General features: G+C 37.6%; 1 protein-coding gene across 7 annotated transcripts in view; it reads right to left on the reverse strand.

Moving 5' to 3' along the window:
• The window catches only part of LOC112458001 (latrophilin Cirl-like), a 533024-nt gene that overhangs the window by 8786 nt on the left and 506640 nt on the right, over nucleotides 1-17598 (reverse strand). For 5 of the 7 annotated variants that reach the window (XM_025021370.1, XM_025021371.1, XM_025021374.1 and 2 more), the window contains 9 exons: nucleotides 16817-17228; nucleotides 15929-16154; nucleotides 15654-15819; nucleotides 15293-15507; nucleotides 15022-15125; nucleotides 13664-13708; nucleotides 11651-11819; nucleotides 10380-10601; nucleotides 3539-3736 (listed from right to left, as the gene is read on the reverse strand). In XM_025021370.1, the coding sequence (XP_024877138.1) occupies nucleotides 3539-3736; nucleotides 10380-10601; nucleotides 11651-11819; nucleotides 13664-13708; nucleotides 15022-15125; nucleotides 15293-15507; nucleotides 15654-15819; nucleotides 15929-16154; nucleotides 16817-17228 (1757 nt within the window). The remainder of the gene's footprint in view (nucleotides 1-3538; nucleotides 3737-10379; nucleotides 10602-11650; nucleotides 11820-13663; nucleotides 13709-15021; nucleotides 15126-15292; nucleotides 15508-15653; nucleotides 15820-15928; nucleotides 16155-16816; nucleotides 17229-17598) is intronic. The other 2 variants (XM_025021372.1, XM_025021375.1) reach the window with 2 other exon arrangements.

Raw genomic sequence — 17598 nt, forward strand, 5'->3', positions numbered from 1 at the left:
AGTTAATGGTTGATGTTAGAAAAATAGGCCAATGTACGTAGAAAGAGGCGGGTGGGATACACTTTCACGTCCATTGAATTCTTTGTTGACACAAATACGTTGAAATGATCATTTTTATATGATTTTTAGAAATATAAGACATTCACGCGCAAACGACAGCAATGCATACCTGATAATAAGTGTTGAACATGAGCTATATGTCTCAGATAAACGAAAATAATATTTATGAGTGAATAATAAATATATTATACATAAAAAATAAAAGATAAAAATTAATAGCTTTAAAAATTATATAAAAAAATAATTCAATAATTTATCACTATACCTGACACTATTAATCATTCAAACGTATAGGATTACCGAACGCAAAAGTGTTAAATTTATGAAACTCACGAGGATATTTTGCACAATTGAGCCATTTTTATTTCATCGATCATCACTCGATCGATGGATTAATCAAAGAATGTTGAAGATATCTCTTCAAATATTAGCGTTTAATATTTATATAATAAAAAATAGCGCTACTTTCAAATGAAACGGCTCAATTGATGATCGCGCATGCATGAGAGGAAAGACGAGCGAGAAAGTTCCACTCGCATTACACGAGGACCGTATTTCACGGTTAATCATCCTCCTCTCTTCATTGTGCAGCCAAAAAAAATTAAAACAACACGTAACATAAACCAAGGCACACAAGATGAGCTACACACAATTCATGACAGGATAAATGGAGCACTGTGTTCTGATATAAAACGTCATAACCGTGTATTCACATTTGTTCCCGTGCGCCGGACGCGCATTAGAATATGAAAAAAAAAAGAGAAAGGGGCAGGGGCAGGTATACCGGAAGAGCGACATGGCTTATTCCATAACATCTCCGTCTCTTTTGGCTTTACTTCAGCCGGCGCTCATCAATCACCGCGTTTTGCTGTATCGGGCTAACTTAACGAGCATCGCTAAAAGTAAAAATATAAAAACGAAGTACAACAGTACTTCAGTGCGTTTAACAAAAGAGTTCAAGATTAAGAACGAAACAGTCTTACATTAAATATATGTCCATTAAATAAGTCTCTTTCCTTTGCAACAAAAGACATAAAAGGAGTTAATTTCAATAATTTATGAGATTTTATTACTTACATTGTATCTTGTAAATAAAGTAAAAAAGTTAAATCGTTTTCAAATATCATGATATAATTCTTTCTTTGTATTCAACGAACAAGTATCATCATTCTGTAACTCAAAGGTAAAAGGATAAGATAATTCATATTTGGATAGAAAATCTGTTTCGTCTTACTAAATTACAGAAAAACGTCGCTTGTTTCAGTCCCATTAATATATAACCGAAAAAGATTGGGGAGATATTTCAAACGGAGGATTATGGCGCAAGCTATGTCGCAAACGTGAAAAATAATCTCACTTTACACGTCGCCAAAGTGTGTCTCCGCACCTACATGCTCAATATTCGGATCAGGTTCACTCCTAGGATGCTCTCTAAATATTTTCGAGTGAAAATTTGACTCTTGGCTTGAGTGAATGCACTATCAACTCTTCACAGAGTGACTTTACACTTATTTTCACTCGATTCGAGTGAAATCTGTGACTCGAACTATAAAGTGAAAATAATCTTAATTATTCTCTCGAAGTGTCGGAGTGAATTGTGGTACGCTGGTTCCGAGCAACTCGGGTCGAGTGAAAATTTACTTGAACCGAATGGCTCAGTTGCGTAGCCCGCGCAAGAGACGTGCCATGTTACAATGTCGGGCTTACGTGATGTATATTTGTGTTTATACCTAAAGATTTCGAAGAATTGTGGATATTAGTGCGTGGATTTTGTGAATATCGTGTTAAAAGACGAACATGTTTCCTAAGGTTGATATAACCTCACCACACGACATTTCTATCTATTATTTTCGAACGTTGATTTAGGTTAATTTGCTAAGGCCTCCCATAAAACCGTCCGTCGCCGCCGACGACGAGGGTGCAGCCGGTCAGCTGATCGCCCGGGCATCCAGTATCGCCTGCACGAAGTTGTCCGTGTAGTGTTGCTGAAAGACCTTGACGGCCTTCCACAGACCCGAGATGCCCGGCTTCTGACCCTCGTACACCCGGGTGCTCACCGTCAGGCTCGTCACCGACGTCGCGGTCATGCTTGCACGGTGGTGATTCCGCGGGCACAGATCGTAGCCGCGACGGCTTCGCGACGCCTCCCCGTGGATGGGATCGTCGTGCATCGTGTCCTGATACCGACGAAGAGCCTCCTCCTCGCGTGCGACCGCATTGCAACTCACGGCTTCCCGATTCGTTTTTCCTTAAACTAACTATTAGTTAGTTTACCAATAGGTTGGAACAACTGGGCCTTAGCAAATTAACCTAACCAACGTTTTAAAATAACAGGTAGAAATGCTATGTGGTGAGTCTTAGGAAACATGTTCGCCTTTTAAGTAAAACTTTACTCTAAGAACGAGCGAACAGCAAAATCAGACACCTGAAGAAGGCACTCTGATCGAGTGCAAGTTTTCACTCAAATACACGAGTCAAATTTCGCTCGAGCGCGCGAGTGATCTAATCACTCGACAAATCGAGTCAATATTCACTCAATAAGATATGTTCCATTTTCACTCTTTGCTCGAGTAAATTTCCACTCGATTAGAGTGATATTTCACTCGAAAAAATTTAGAGAGTGCGTAAGGGTGACTAGGTGCTGTGCATGAGTGAAAATTAATACCGCACACCATGCAGAAATAAAAGAGAGAGAGAGAAAGAGAGACCAAAAGACACACGGTGTACCGGAGACGGCTCTAGTTTTAGCAAAACTTTCGCAGCAAAAATATTACTTATAGGTACTATATACTCAACAACCAAGATTTTTTAAATTGAAATTTAGTTCAGCGAGATCTTTATATTTCCGTAAATGTTAAGGTGATACTTAGCAAAACCCAAAAGACTAAATGCTCGCGGATACGAGGATAGTGATTTTCGAGGTATCTGCAAACGCGCGGACTATATATACTCAATTAGTGTACATACTTCTCACAAATATTACAAGATCCTCGCAAATACAAAGACCGTAGTTTGGCTCTTGCAAACGCAAACTGCTTGCCAACGTGAAGATCGTACTTAGGATATCATCAATGCGGAAACAGCGGTTTAGCAAATCCTTGCAAACGTACGGATCATGATATCAGTGAGATATCCGTAAATGGCGAAGCTATGATTTTGAAACGCCGTAGTTCGACGCTGTTAGACTTTTGCATACATTGTTCAAAAGTAAGGAGACTATCATTTAAACAATTTAAAGCAACAATGAATTTTTACCTTAAATTATAACAAATTTTTAATTATTTTAATAATTTAAATAACATAATTGCAATCTGTTAATGTCTGACTTACACGTGCATTTAATAAAAGTACTTTTAACCCAAGATGAAATAATACTAAAGTTTAAACAATCGCAAAGTTCGTCTTACGTTAGAGCCGCCCCCCCCCCCCCCCCGAAGTTGAGAAACACATCGTGCGAATTTAGCGGTGAATTAGTTACCTTCCACATGAGGTTTTTGTTAAGGTGGCCCCAAGTGGCAGTGGCAGATTTGGGGATATTGGGAGCTGAGGGTAAGAAGGCGTGACGTGCGTACGGCAGGGTGGCCACGATGTGAGCCTCGGTCGAGGCAGGTTCACCCGGCACCGTTACTGCCGGCTGCCTATCGACTATCGCCCAGCTTCGACCGGATACCAAATACTGCAAAAGCAACCAATCCGCCATTCCCTCTTAACCCTTCGTTTACTGATGGGCGGCAAGGCCAGCCCTGTCAGTGTCGCTCGTGATTCAGTGTATATACGTGTATCAATGGATGGATTAGTCTCTGGATAATTATCCCATGCGTGATCACCGACCGAAAAATCGAGTTGTATTATTAAATAATTAGATTATATATGAAATATATTTGCGTAGATTCAATGCAGATGATTCGGGTCAGTAAACAAAGGGTTTCTCAGCTAACAATTGCATTGATTTTGGGAAACAATTCCGCTTCACTAGAATTGTAGAAGAAGATATATTGGATAACTATGCCGTGATGTAAATATCACAGATTAAAGAATTGAAGAATATGCTATTTCTTTGGGAGAACTTGGACAGAATTAATATCTCTTTTTTGTTTCAATCTTTCCAACCCTGTGCGACTCTAATCAAAAGAATGTACGTTATTTTTTATATTTTAGAAAAAAAATGATTTAATTTTTAATTATCAAAATATGAAATATTAGACATTAAAGAATTATATTTAACGCTAGCTTCAATTAACCCTTATTTGCCACACTGGGATCAAATCAACCCCACGACCATATTCCCTTAATTTTAAGTACCGAAACCTATGGGGAGCGGGTCTATAGCGACATCTGTCAATAGTTTGAATAATGAATTTCTTTGTAAAAACAGCCATTTTTTCATTTTTCTTTTACTATTTTAATTTTTTTATTATACATAATTTTAATTTTTGGCTATATAACCTACATAACTTTTAAAAGTAAGCTTTTAAGAAGTTCTAAAAAAATTGGCAAGTTAAAATATTGAATAGCTTATTTGTTATAACAATTTTTGTCGCTGGGGTAGATTCCACCCCAATGTGGCAAGTACGTGACGTCTACAAAAGTGTAGCAAGTAAGGGTTAACAAAAAATATGGCTATATTTTTGTCCGTAAATACACCGTAATCCAAATTGAAATCACCGGGACGAGAGAACACCTTAAGCCTCTCGATCGATGAAGCAACGGGACAAAAGAGAGACCTCGTGCGCCAATTAGGATACATAATTGTGTGGATACGGGGCGCGTAGATCTCGTGCGACATGAGTAGACACGAGGGAGATATGCGGCGCTGTATACATCCAGCATTCCAACGATATCTCGGCTACCTCGGCGTGCGGTACCGGAAGCGGAACGGATTTAACTCGTGCGGGAGCAAATCTACGACGTAGCGCTCTGAGATACGCGACGTCGACACGCACGCTGAAGGATTCTCCCCGGACACATCGCGGGGGCCTCTCTCCCTCCGCCCTTCGGCGGGACGAGAGTCTGTTGCGCAAGAACGACACGTGATTGCACCTGTTTCGAGACTCTATAGGGACGGGTCACGCGACCGCTACAGCCGGACTTCCGGTCCGAACGAAACCTACGACCTACGGTTCTGACACAAGTCGAGAAAGAGTGCCGGACGATGCCTTTCGCTTGACAATGACTCGTCTTCAAAGAAAATGGCGAAGTTCATTTAGACTGAAAGATCTTCAAGACAAGAAAAAGTCAAAGAAGCTCTTCACACTCAGGGAATTAAATCATCTGATGAATTGATGGGCATTCCGATTTAAGAAGTTGATTCGAGAGATAGTAAGTTAAAGTTTTTAAAAGGTATAAATGTGTTAAGTTTAGTTGGGTTGTTTCATACTAAACTTTTTAATCCACATGATTTTCGGCAACTAAATAGTCGCCAATCATCTAAGAATCGTCTTTATACTTTACCTCGTCGCGTGGATACGCGGTTTGGCGTTAATCAGCGAAACGCATCCAACGATAAGGATAAAGAGAAAGAGAGAAAGAGCGAAAGTGGCCGGTGAATGAGCATGTGTGATGCGGTGAAGGTGTGACAAATGTAACGGATTTGTTCGCGCGGATTTTCCTCGCCCGTACCTCTCCTTTTTTTCCCTTCATTTTCCATTAAGTGACTGATCGTGTGGGTGAGTGCCTGAGCGAGCATTTGAGCGCCTTTTAATCCTTCACACTTGAAACATCAATCCGATTACCGATTCTTTGTTGCTTTCATTATTACCACAATTAATCCAATTTTTATAAAATTTATATAAAGTTTATCTACTAAATTTATCGTTTGCGTCCTCATAAGATCACTTTTCAACAATACAATAATAAAAAGACATTATTTTTTAATGATAAAGATAAATATACGAATTTTCCCTTTCTAGTAACAAGCTGCTGAATAATTTTGCTCGCTCAAGTTGCGATACATAAATGCATTAACAAATATAATTTTGTAACACTCTGTGTCAATCGGTAATATGACAAGTGCAAAGGGTTAAACGTACGTTTCTCAGCGTGTGAAACATGTCGGCAAGTTCGACGGGAAACGCAAAAAATTTCCGTGCAAACCGGTATAGCACGTTCCAAGTGCAATGTAATAATAGTTATGCGCGAGCGTTCACATTTTCGAGAAAGCGTTTTCCATCGATCGCCTGTTCATGAGAGGGAAAAAAAACCACTTAATTACTCGAAGCGCGTTCAGGCGGAATACGGAAGTGCCATGGAGTGCAAGAGAACAAAACGACGTGAAATGCGACGTGTAAGTGCTTGCATAGAGTGCATCCCTTCGTACTCCGCCCTTCGCGTGTCCAGTTAGAATTAGGTCCGCTGGTACATTACGAATCTTTCTAAACGTATACCTTCCCCATCGCCGACGGAAGTTCGTTTGTTTAAACTCCTTCGTCGTGAAAGGGCGATCTGGTTGACAATGCGAATAAAGTAGCGTGGATAATTACTAAAATTAAAATAAGGTTTTATACAGGGTTGTCGCGACAAGTATCAACAGTCTCTTATTATTTTGTTCTTTACTTCTGTCACAACTTTTTATATTTTACAAGAAATTATATTTTATCAATCTTTAAATTATGCAGAAATTGCGTCTCTGCCAATATTTTAAATGAAAAATTTATATGTTGTATAATAAATTGATAAAATAATTTTCTTAAGACTACATAAGTGAGATTGATTATGACAGTAATTTGCTTCGAATATTGCAACTGTAATAAATGAGTAATCATCAACTTGCTGATCAAATAAAATTCATCTGATATATCAAATATGATGAGCAAAAGGGTTAACAGAAGGCAATACAAAGGAGACGCAATTACGAGAACAATCGTGAATCATGATTGCACGGTTGTATCTGATTAATCTGATGTTACGAGATTCCACGCACGTTCGAAATTATTTCTATTATGATTAGAAGAAAGGCAGTAACTGACAAGTAAAACATATATTTTCTCAGTTCTGTTCATCATGTTGTAGTGCAATGATGATTTTAGCGATATGTTTTTACAGTTAAATTAAAAAAGAGCATGATTTATTTAATAAATCAAATTAGTCAAATTAGTTAAATTAATCCTAAATAAGTTAAAAAATTAAGAAATATGACTAAAAATTTCGAGTTAATATTCTGTTAATAACAGTGTATTATATTTGAAGACATTATTCAGTGTAAAAATTTAAATTTGTTTATTAATATTTAACTTTTATTTAACATGACTTACCAGATTACTTCAACTGTAACTGCAGGTAAAATTCCCTGTGTAAAATACTCGTTTCGGCAAAATTATATCACTTACTGCCTTTTACTTCGTCACAGATTTCATTGACGATCCGGTAGGTCTGAAATAAACGACGAATCGCGCGAAATCGCGCTCTTCGTAGTGAGAAAGGGAGCGGGCCGGGGCATAAGAGGATACAAAGTAGCCAGCAACCGCATTACACCAAACCCCCGAAGCCAGATAAGAAGCACGGAAATCACCACTGTTAGTAGGAAGTCTTGCGGGCGAGCGTGCTCGCGAGAGTGCGAATTCGAATGTTCGTGCTGTGCCTGCCTTCCGCGCGTTATTTACAAAATGGGGTCGTCGAGCATTATCAAATCGATAATCCGGAAACGACATCTCTTCAGTCGAATTTGCTTGTAAAAAGATAAACGTCTACTTTTTTCTTTCCTTCCTTCAAAATTTATAAATTCTTTACAGAAAAATTGTTTTTAACTAACTCTTTTGCGAAGTAAAACTACACCACTGAATGACATTTAATTGTGATAAAGAAAATGACATGACAAGTTTTAGAAAATAAAAATAAAAGTTTAATTATTAAAATAAAAAATATGGAAGTGTTTTTCCGTTATTAATTTGACACAATACTGATCAATGCAATAATTGTAAATATGACAAATTTATTTATACATTTCTAGACAATTTGCGATTAATTGAGCTGATGAGCAATACGTTTTCATTTATTCAGGCTGTTTAAAATTCCGGTTACTTGTAATAATTTAGTGTTCAAGATCCTCGAGAGATTGTCGTTATCTCTTACTTGATATCTTAAATAAAGAATGCCGGATAATACTGAGAGACATTTTCTTAATTGGAAGTATAATAGGGTCGTGATCGTATTAACAAGGCGCTCGAATTAAAGTGCTATCAAGAAGAAACACCGAGTTTCACTTATTCCTTTAACGAGCGCAAAATAATATACGAGCTGTACTAAATAATGGCCTACTTAAATAATTTTTACACTAAAGTCATTATTTGGAATAATCCATCGAGAGAAGCTAATCGCAAAGGAGAAATGCAAATATAATTAGAGAAAGAAAACATTATATACAGATTTTATTTTTTCAAGTCTCGAACTTATTTGTTTGCCAAAATTTAAAGATAGATATAAGTTTAAATACGAAATAATTTAATACTAATAATTGAAGAGCATTACATCAAAATTAACTCTACGTTGTAAATAAAATACTACAAAGCAATTTTATTTTGAAATAAGCATTTAATATTTATAAATTTTTTTAAAACTGAATTTATGAAATTTTTGGTATTTTCAATCATTTTTAACATTAGTTTCCCTATGAGTGACGTTTTCCTACAAACTGTCCTATAACAGCATACACGAGAACGTTCAACAATCTCTCTTTCGAATACATTTTTTGTTTCGCTAGTTTCTCTGTCTCTCTCTCTCTCTCTTTTTCTCACTCTATTTGTGTCGGCCAATTCTCTTGGATTCTCTGAGCGCGACAAGGTCGAAAGAGCTGAACGGTTCGTTAAATGCCTTTTAGTTCGCCGTTTCGCGAGTCAGTTTTTGAAGTGACTTGCTGATAACGCCAAAAAAAGCTTTCAGGTTCATGTCGGTTTCGAGCGTTAAAGCCGAATGTACACTTAACATTATTAATAAACATACACTTTCAGAAAGTAACAGCCTGACATATTCATGGAAAATTTAAACCTTTGTAAATTAATCTATAATATACACAAATTTTACTTTAAAAGAATAAAATTGTTAATTGTACAGTTGTAACCGTAGCAATTCTATATACATATTAATACAAAAATTTAGAAGTAAAAATAAACGCCTATTGAAAAGTTCTACTATTGCAAATAATTCGTAGGAAAAAAATCCATGAGCATACGCTATGCTTTATCTGTAAAAATAATAAAATAAACTAGCAGGACCGCCTGCCTTATATACATGCTGCAACAAATTTAATATAATACATTAAGAAAAGAAAAAAAATCTCCAAATAAAATTCGATTGTCCGATTGTTAAATTGAATACATAAGCATGGGAACTAAGTAACTACGTTTAGCGTTAAATGCGTGACAAACCAAGGTCTATTTATACGCACTGAAAGAGAATCAAGAGAGATAGACAGAAACTGTAATTCACGCGACGACGATTAATCGAAGGGGCAAGTTTGAAGGAAGGCAGGCTGGAGTTCTGAGCAACAGGCAAAAAGTCAACGGTGATAATTAATTATAGACGGATCATACTTGTGTGTTACTCGTAATCATACTAAAAAGGAATAGAGCGAGTAAAGAATATACAGAAAAAAGAAAGAGACAGAGAGAAATGCAATTTATCGATACTCGGAAGTTATCTTGATCCTATGAGATCATGTACACGTTGACATATATGCTAGTCTGACTTCCGATATACAATATCAGAAAACGACTTTGATTGATACACTTCATGAGATTGATCAAGTATTGCACCGTCATTATTATATTGTAAAAAAAAGAGGGGGAGAAGAAGACGCACGTTCCCCTTTCGGACTCCTACAATTCCAATCTTTTCGGCTGCTCCACGGATAAAGCACAGTAACCAATGTTCTTATGAAAATTAAAATGCCTTAATTTTTGCAAATACTGCGTCGTTCTGTATTATATTATCAGTTTGCATCTTATTACAAGTAAAGAAGGGAAACGACAAATCAAGAGCTAGTTTGATCAAAACAACAGTATCTGCAAAAGTTACGAACATAATACGAGACTATAATAGACCTCTCGATTTTCATAAGCAATATCGATAACTGCGATCCCGCGGAGCGAGCACTCCACTTCGCTTCGGTGTGTCTCGGTTTGGTGTATAAGCGGCGTTTGGATACCTTGCTGAGCGGGATGCCTATTGTGGTTGCTAGGTGCCATCATGTGCATCTGGTGTGCCCCGACCGGCGATCTCAGCGACAAATTGTTCAGGTTCACGTTTATCGAAAGATTCGTATTGTTACAGGCGGCGGTCAGGTTGTTGTGATTGTTCGGTGATGTGGTGCCGACGTTGGTACCCACATTGGTGGCTGCGTGAGGCGACAGTCCGGAACTGTCGGTGGTAGGGGCCGAGGGGTTCGACGACGTGTTGTGCGAGGCAAAGTCCTTGCCGCCGTTGGCGCCGGCGGTGCCGCCGCTGCCGCCGGTGGAGCCGGCCGAGCCGCCCGTCACCGTCTTCGAGCACCTCAGGCACTTCGGCAGCCAGGAATGACGGCGCACGAACTTCCGGTACTCCTTCCTCACCTGCAAGAGCGAAGCAGAGCCCGCCCGACCCAACGAAACGAGTTTAACGGTGCGAGAAAAAACTAAAGGCCTGTGCGAGACAGCGTGCGGATGCGATGTGTGCATTTTCTGCGAGTCTGATACATGGAGATTGCAGACCGCAGGGCTGCAGACGGCCTCGACTAAATAATCGTGGTATATGCGAGTAAAATAATCATTAAAAAAAAAATAATAAGTAGATAAAAACATTGCGCTTCTTTTTTCATTTTATTCAGTTAGCGTCTTTTGTCACCTTTAAGCAAAGTTAAAAGGCCGTCTGCGACTTTTTGTGAGAATGTTGTGCAATTTGAGTTTGCAGGCTCGAAACTCTAGTGCCGATTTAACGAGAAATAAAAATAATATCGGTGCTCTTCTCGCGATGATAAACAAAACAGTTCTCAAATTCTCGAAGAAATTATAATGAGCCCACTATGGGTGGCGAAAGTAACGCGAAATAAACGCCAGTAACTTGTATTGCGCTTTATTAGACTTTATTGTACAGCGCTTTATTAGACAGATCATTTTCTCATCTCCATGTTCTGATTTTTATGAGCAAAACAATACGATGTTAACATGATTATTGTTCCAGCAATCTTAAATAGTATTAATCGTGATCGGCATGTTAAACTTAAGTGCTAGAAAGTTCTTCAAATTTTAAGTTAATATAAAAATTGATACATAAGTGAGAATAATTTATAAAAAAAAAATGTTACAACTCACTGTCTCTCTAAAGAAATATAAAGTTTACACAGTTTTCCAGGCAACGATGTAACATTCTATTACAAATCATTCGTAAAAAATATGCAATAAAATTGACTGGGATCTTACAAAAGACGTGTATCGATGCGAAATTAAGTACGTTCTTATAAAAAAATTGCACTGGGATTGCTCTTAAGTAAAAATTATTACATATTTTACGAACAACTCCAATTTTTGTTGTTTGTATTTCTCTCTCTCCGGGAACATCCGGGCGATGTTGCCGGAATGGTTTAAATCAAGGCGGACTTCTGTGCCCCGACGTATTCCCTTACCTTCTCGTTCTGTACGCAATGGAACACAAAGATAAACAGCCCCTGGAGACTGTTCAATACGGTGAAGATGTACGCCATCACGACGGATTCTTGGTTTAAGTAGAGAAGCCCGAACGTCCAGGTCAGACCTAGTAGAAACACCAGCACGATAGCGCCTCGCAGCCAGGCCCTGATCAGAAGATACAGAATAATAAATTACAACCGGAGAACAGCTAGCCAAGTTTCTGTTGTACAATACAAATCGCGATGGCGGCGCTTAAAGGGGACCAACGTATCATCGGGTGGACGCTCCGATGGAACGTGATTTTTTTCAGATGAAACGAAATCTCGTAAAGTATCATATCTCCTCGAAGGAAACCTCGGATCGATTGTACTATTTAAGTTCGCCTTTAGCGGCTTAATAAAATTTGACATTGAAACTGACACGTGGATTCAATATTCTTTGATAAAAATAAGGAGATATTTTCTGCAGCTCGAAGGACGAATGAAGAAAATGTCATTGGTACAAACACGATAACTTTATGGATTTCCAATTTGCAACACTGTATTCATTATAACTGATCGCTGATTGAAGGTATAATTGTAACATCACAATCAACTAATTTTAGAAAATGTCTACATAAAGAGAAAAAATGTTATTCATTAATTTTATTTTAAATAGCTGCAGTAATTTCCATTTTCTTTTCCTAAATTATTCGCTACTCGTGAAAAAAAGAACATAAAGATAATTGCAGCCGATCCCAGGCTTCCTCAATTGATCGCAAAACAGTTTTAATGCTTGACATTACGACGTCGAACGGAAAAAAATAGCGCAATTGTCACGTAGCGTCGTGAGACACGCGAAGGTTTGTCGACGGCGACGTTTAAACATTGCGACATTATGCTGAATAGGAGTTTTTACTTTTACAAGCAACGCGAACGCCGCTTTGAGCGTCGCCAGAATCGCGGCGTTTTATCTAAATCGTTATATGATATTAGAACGTGTGACGTTACACAGGTAAGCGGATATATCTCTACGGTACTTCCACGTCTATCTACTTGTAAATCAGGCGTAATACCCGAAACTAAGGAGAATACTACATGCAGTGAATTATCGTGTCTACTCACAGGAAATGCAAGTGTAATAAATACAACAAGTGTTGTGCTTATTATATAACCTGTAGCAAAATAGTAATTTCAGTTACTATAGAAACATCATGAGTTTACATAAAAATTTTGCTTGCAACAGACAGTTGAAAAATATAGAAAAAGTGCCAATCATCTTGGGCAAAAAACATTTTATTCGAGAGATAAAATTAAATTATTTATTATAAAATTATATATTAAAATTAATTATAATATCGCGGTCAATTATAATTACCAGAATATTCTTTCTACGACATAAATAAGCGATGAAGCATGATTAAAATAAACACAGATATTTAAATTATTAGATAAGCAATATTATTATAATTAACTAAAGGAATATTATTATAATTAACTAAAGAAATAAAAATGTATTATACTTTTTTGGAAATTTAATTCTCACACAAATAAAATTGCTGTCTTTTATTATAACATATTAAATTAATTCCAGAATGATATATATTAAAATTAAAATTCAGATTTTAAAACTTCTATATATTTGTAAAATTAGATTATTCTATTATAAATATTAATAACCTAAAAATGTATGAAGTTTAATGCTGTAAACTAGTTAGCTCTTATATATTTATTCTTTCAACCAATGTATTAATTATAATATGCACATAAACGTATTGGCGTTTTAAATCGCGCTTCCTATGAGTGTTACGATATCACGTTGTGGTGAGTGTTTTGATGTATGATGTGAGAGACTAAAGTCTACGGCTACGTTCACAAAAATCAGTATGAAATGATACTCGAATAGCTTAGTCGAAATGAAATGGACACAAAAAACAGGATGATATCAAATGAAACGAGCGAGATGGCGATTAATGAGACGATGTTAACGGTATGACTGGTGAGTAATAATAAAAATGGTAAATATCTTACAAGTGCGCTTGCAATTTGTTGGGAAGAGCATTCTCTTCCTTTCCACTACCAACCAACCACGCCATGCAGAAGAATGTAGAACAGTGTAGACAGAAGTGGGTAGAAGATTTAATACAAAAATGAAACAAGACAGCAGTTAGGTGATTGTTCCGGCACCATTAATTAATTGATTATAACTTATTCTCTGATTTGCAATGCTCGATTCGCATTACTTTTTGCCGAGCGCGCTGAAGCACAGCGTTTTTGCTCAACAATCACAAAAATGGTTGACACAATTAGTTATGTAAACAAAGAAATACATAGCGACAGCAATATTTTAGCACCTGTCATCGCGAAAAATATTATCTGTAATAATCCGAATCGGGATTGCAACAACTTTTTCACTACCATCACCAAATTATTTACGTATTTTCACAATTTCATAAAAATCTAGAGATTTATACTTTTTTATAATAGTTTCACACAAATTAACTATTGACTATGCCTCCGTTTACAAGATCTGTAAATTAAATGTGATAGTATACAGGGTGTTCCCCTGAAACGTTTCCAAAAAAAAGATACATAAATTAATATACATTTTTACACATTTACCCTATTTTATATTATTTTCTATAAAGTTAACAATCTACAGATATAATTTGAAAAATTTAAAATCTATGGAATCTAATAACAAAATAATAACAAAGTAACAAAAAGTTAATATCCACAGGTTGAAAAATTTCACACTTTGCAACATTTTTAAAGCATTTAAAGATTATTATTAAAATTTGCTTAAAATATTTTTTGGTGACACTCTGTCGCGAGACATAGAATTTCCAAAAGCAAGAATTAAGATGTGAAATTCAAGAATTTTGCAAAACAAATAATTTACAGAGTAATCTAAATAAAAAATAACTTTAGCAAGCTATCTTGACGGTGTTTTTTTAAACACTTGGAAACACTATGGCGCACCCTGCATATGTTTACAAATCTTTTTACAATCTGTGTAATCGAATGATATACTCGTGTATATCCTAGGTATATCACAGCAATACAGTGGTGTGTCGAACGAACGAAATCTGCGGTTCATTCCAAACATAGGACTCAAAACCAAAACCAAAAAATCAGCATGGCCGCCAAAAGATGCGTGACAACAAGATCCGCGTTCGAGAGATCTCTTTAAGCAAGTAAAGCTTGCGAACGTGTAAACCGAAAGCACCAAACAAACATCTCGATTGCTACTCTTCGACGGGAGGATCAAATCTCGAACGTGACGAACAACGGACTGGCAGTTGACTGGTACACGGTATATACAGTTTGCAATTTATATGATTTACTAAAAAAAAAAGAGAGAAACTACTAGGGACCGCTGTGCTTACCTTGCGCTAGCCAATCGGGAATGTTCCTTGCTTTTCATGGCCACAGTGGTGTTCGCATGCCGGCACATCATATAGATCGCCATCGATAGAAATACAAGATTTGCCTGCAAGAGATGACGTTAAAATCAATTACGTTGCACTTTGAATATCACTGTTATAAAGTTGAAAAGAAAATATCATGCCATGAAGCGAGTGATAAGATATATCTTATATCGCCAATACTGATTTTTTCCTAATTAATGGTTTAGTCGATAAAGTATCGGACAATTACCAGTATAACAAGTATCACAGGTCCGACGAAGCTGAAGATGAAATAATTATCCGCGCGTAGCCAGCAGTACCGATCGGTACCGTAGCTGAGTGGATCGATTATGCACGAAATTGCTACGACCAGCAACGGTGCGCCATACGCGACCAGATAGTACCACCGAAGCCGCGATTTTTCCGCTTCGAATACCTCGATCAGCATCACATACAACTGGAATCCTGTAACGTAATGTGAGATCATGTATAAAAAATATATAATTTTTATAAAATAATAAAACATTGCAAATTATATGATATAAATAAAAAGTTGGCCGAGTTAGGGTTGTAAAAGTAAGTAAAGATTGACTTAAAAAAAATTGACTTACCTTCGAGGAACATCCAAGCAAACGCGCATAAGAAGAAGAAGTGCAGCAAGCCGGCGACGATGCCGCAGACAATCCTTTGATTAGTTTGGCCGATCCCGCAAACAAAGAGTACCTCGGCAATCAGTAGGCACACGCAGAGATTCTTGTGGATCGTCGTCCTGTCCGACTGCAAATCAGGGATCAGGGGGAGAGTGACAAAAAATTCCATTTCGTCGCGATTGAATGCCGATCGATCGGCGCGGCGCCCGGCGCGGCCGCGCAGTTATATACATTACCTTCAGTCCGCGAAATAATTGAAACGTGAGAATGGCCAGGACGAGGCAGACGACGGAAATGATGCAGCCTATATACGTGATGATCTGCAGGGCGACCTGATGGGCGATGTCCAGCCTGACGGCGTGCACGTCCATCAGCACGGCGAAGTTCGTCAGGTGATTGCATTCGCATATGGTGTGAGTTTCGTTGGTCTTTTGTAGCTGGCATCCCTCGTCCGACCAAGCGCTGTGGGAAATAAGGTATCGCGTGAAGAGGAGATAGTCGTTGTTTATGTTATTTGTTACTTTTCCATCGGATGTACAGGCGTCAAAAGCTACGCGAGGATAGTTTCAATTATAGGTTTTTCGGCTGTATACAGCCAGGATATATAATAATAAATAAATAAGTATAATATAATAAATATATAACATTTATTATATTATATATCTAGAATTCACAATTAGTTCTAAAATATACCTATGTGTGTGTATGTATGTTTGTATGATTGCATGTATTGTGGAATTGAGTTTTTCGTTCTTATAAAAAATTTTTAGAAGGTTGCAATTAAAAATTAAGAAAATTTCGAAAATAAAAATTAAAAAATGTTATTCTGCAATCAATTTTAAGTAATTTTTAATACTATACTTTAATTAAAAGTAAATCTTTTTATTAAATACCGAATTTGTATAGGATATCGAATCTCTATAATTGAGTTTGAATGAAAAAACTTCACGGATTAAATAATAACAAATATACTTCCTATTTCCGCGAATTGTGGCGAGTGTTGTATATAGCGCAACGGAAGTACCAGGAAGAGAAAATTGAAAATGAAGAAATAAGAGAAAAGACTCCTCGGCACTTTTAGTATTGTACGAGGTGGAAATAGGATCGGGCGAGGGCGAAATTACCTCAAGATGTAATCCCAGAAGACGCAAGTGGGGTTGGTGACGTTCTCAACCGCCAGATGTCTGAAATACACCCGAACGGGTTCCGAGAGCTGTATGTGCCGGCCTTTTCCCAAGGACGCCGAGATAACTTTGCTGTTGAGGAGACGGGTAGTGTTCCTCCGCGGCAGAGGCTGGGGATCGTCGCTCATGACAACGGACGGCGGCTCCGCTTGCGGCTGCAGTATCTCCTCGAGTCTGTCAAAGGCCATGAAGACCAGCCGAACGATGCCGGCCTCGCTGTTGTCGAGCAAAGCGCCCCTGGTAAGTTCCACGCGATCGTTCGAGACGGTCCACCTTTGCTGGGCTGCCTCGCTCGGGAAAACTTCCAGCTCGTTGCCGATGTTGCGCGCGTCCAGTACGCGAACTTCCATCACTGTGAGCGAAGACACGCACGTGGCTAATTAAGCAAGTAGGTGTATGCACTCCCATCCCGTGGCGCGTTTAATGCGCTCCATGAGAATTCTAGCCGTAGAATTCGCGGAAGACGCGAATTAAATTACGGCGAAACAGTGGTTTTCAAACTTTGTACAACAAACACTTATTTTAAGTATACTGAAAATTTAATTTTATCCAATTAAGGTAGAAATCGAAACACTATTGTTGTATAAATGAATAAAGTTACGTTATAACTATAATACAATTTTGCATGGAACTCTGAAATATCACTTTTTTCAAATACGAAATAGAAATAGAAACTATTGTATCATTGATTTAAAAAATACATTCCTACGCAGGAGCGCGTG

The sequence above is a fragment of the Temnothorax curvispinosus genome, unplaced genomic scaffold, assembly GCF_003070985.1.
Source record: "Temnothorax curvispinosus isolate PA1 unplaced genomic scaffold, ASM307098v1 QBEX01008590.1, whole genome shotgun sequence".
Lineage (NCBI taxonomy): Eukaryota > Metazoa > Arthropoda > Insecta > Hymenoptera > Formicidae > Temnothorax > Temnothorax curvispinosus.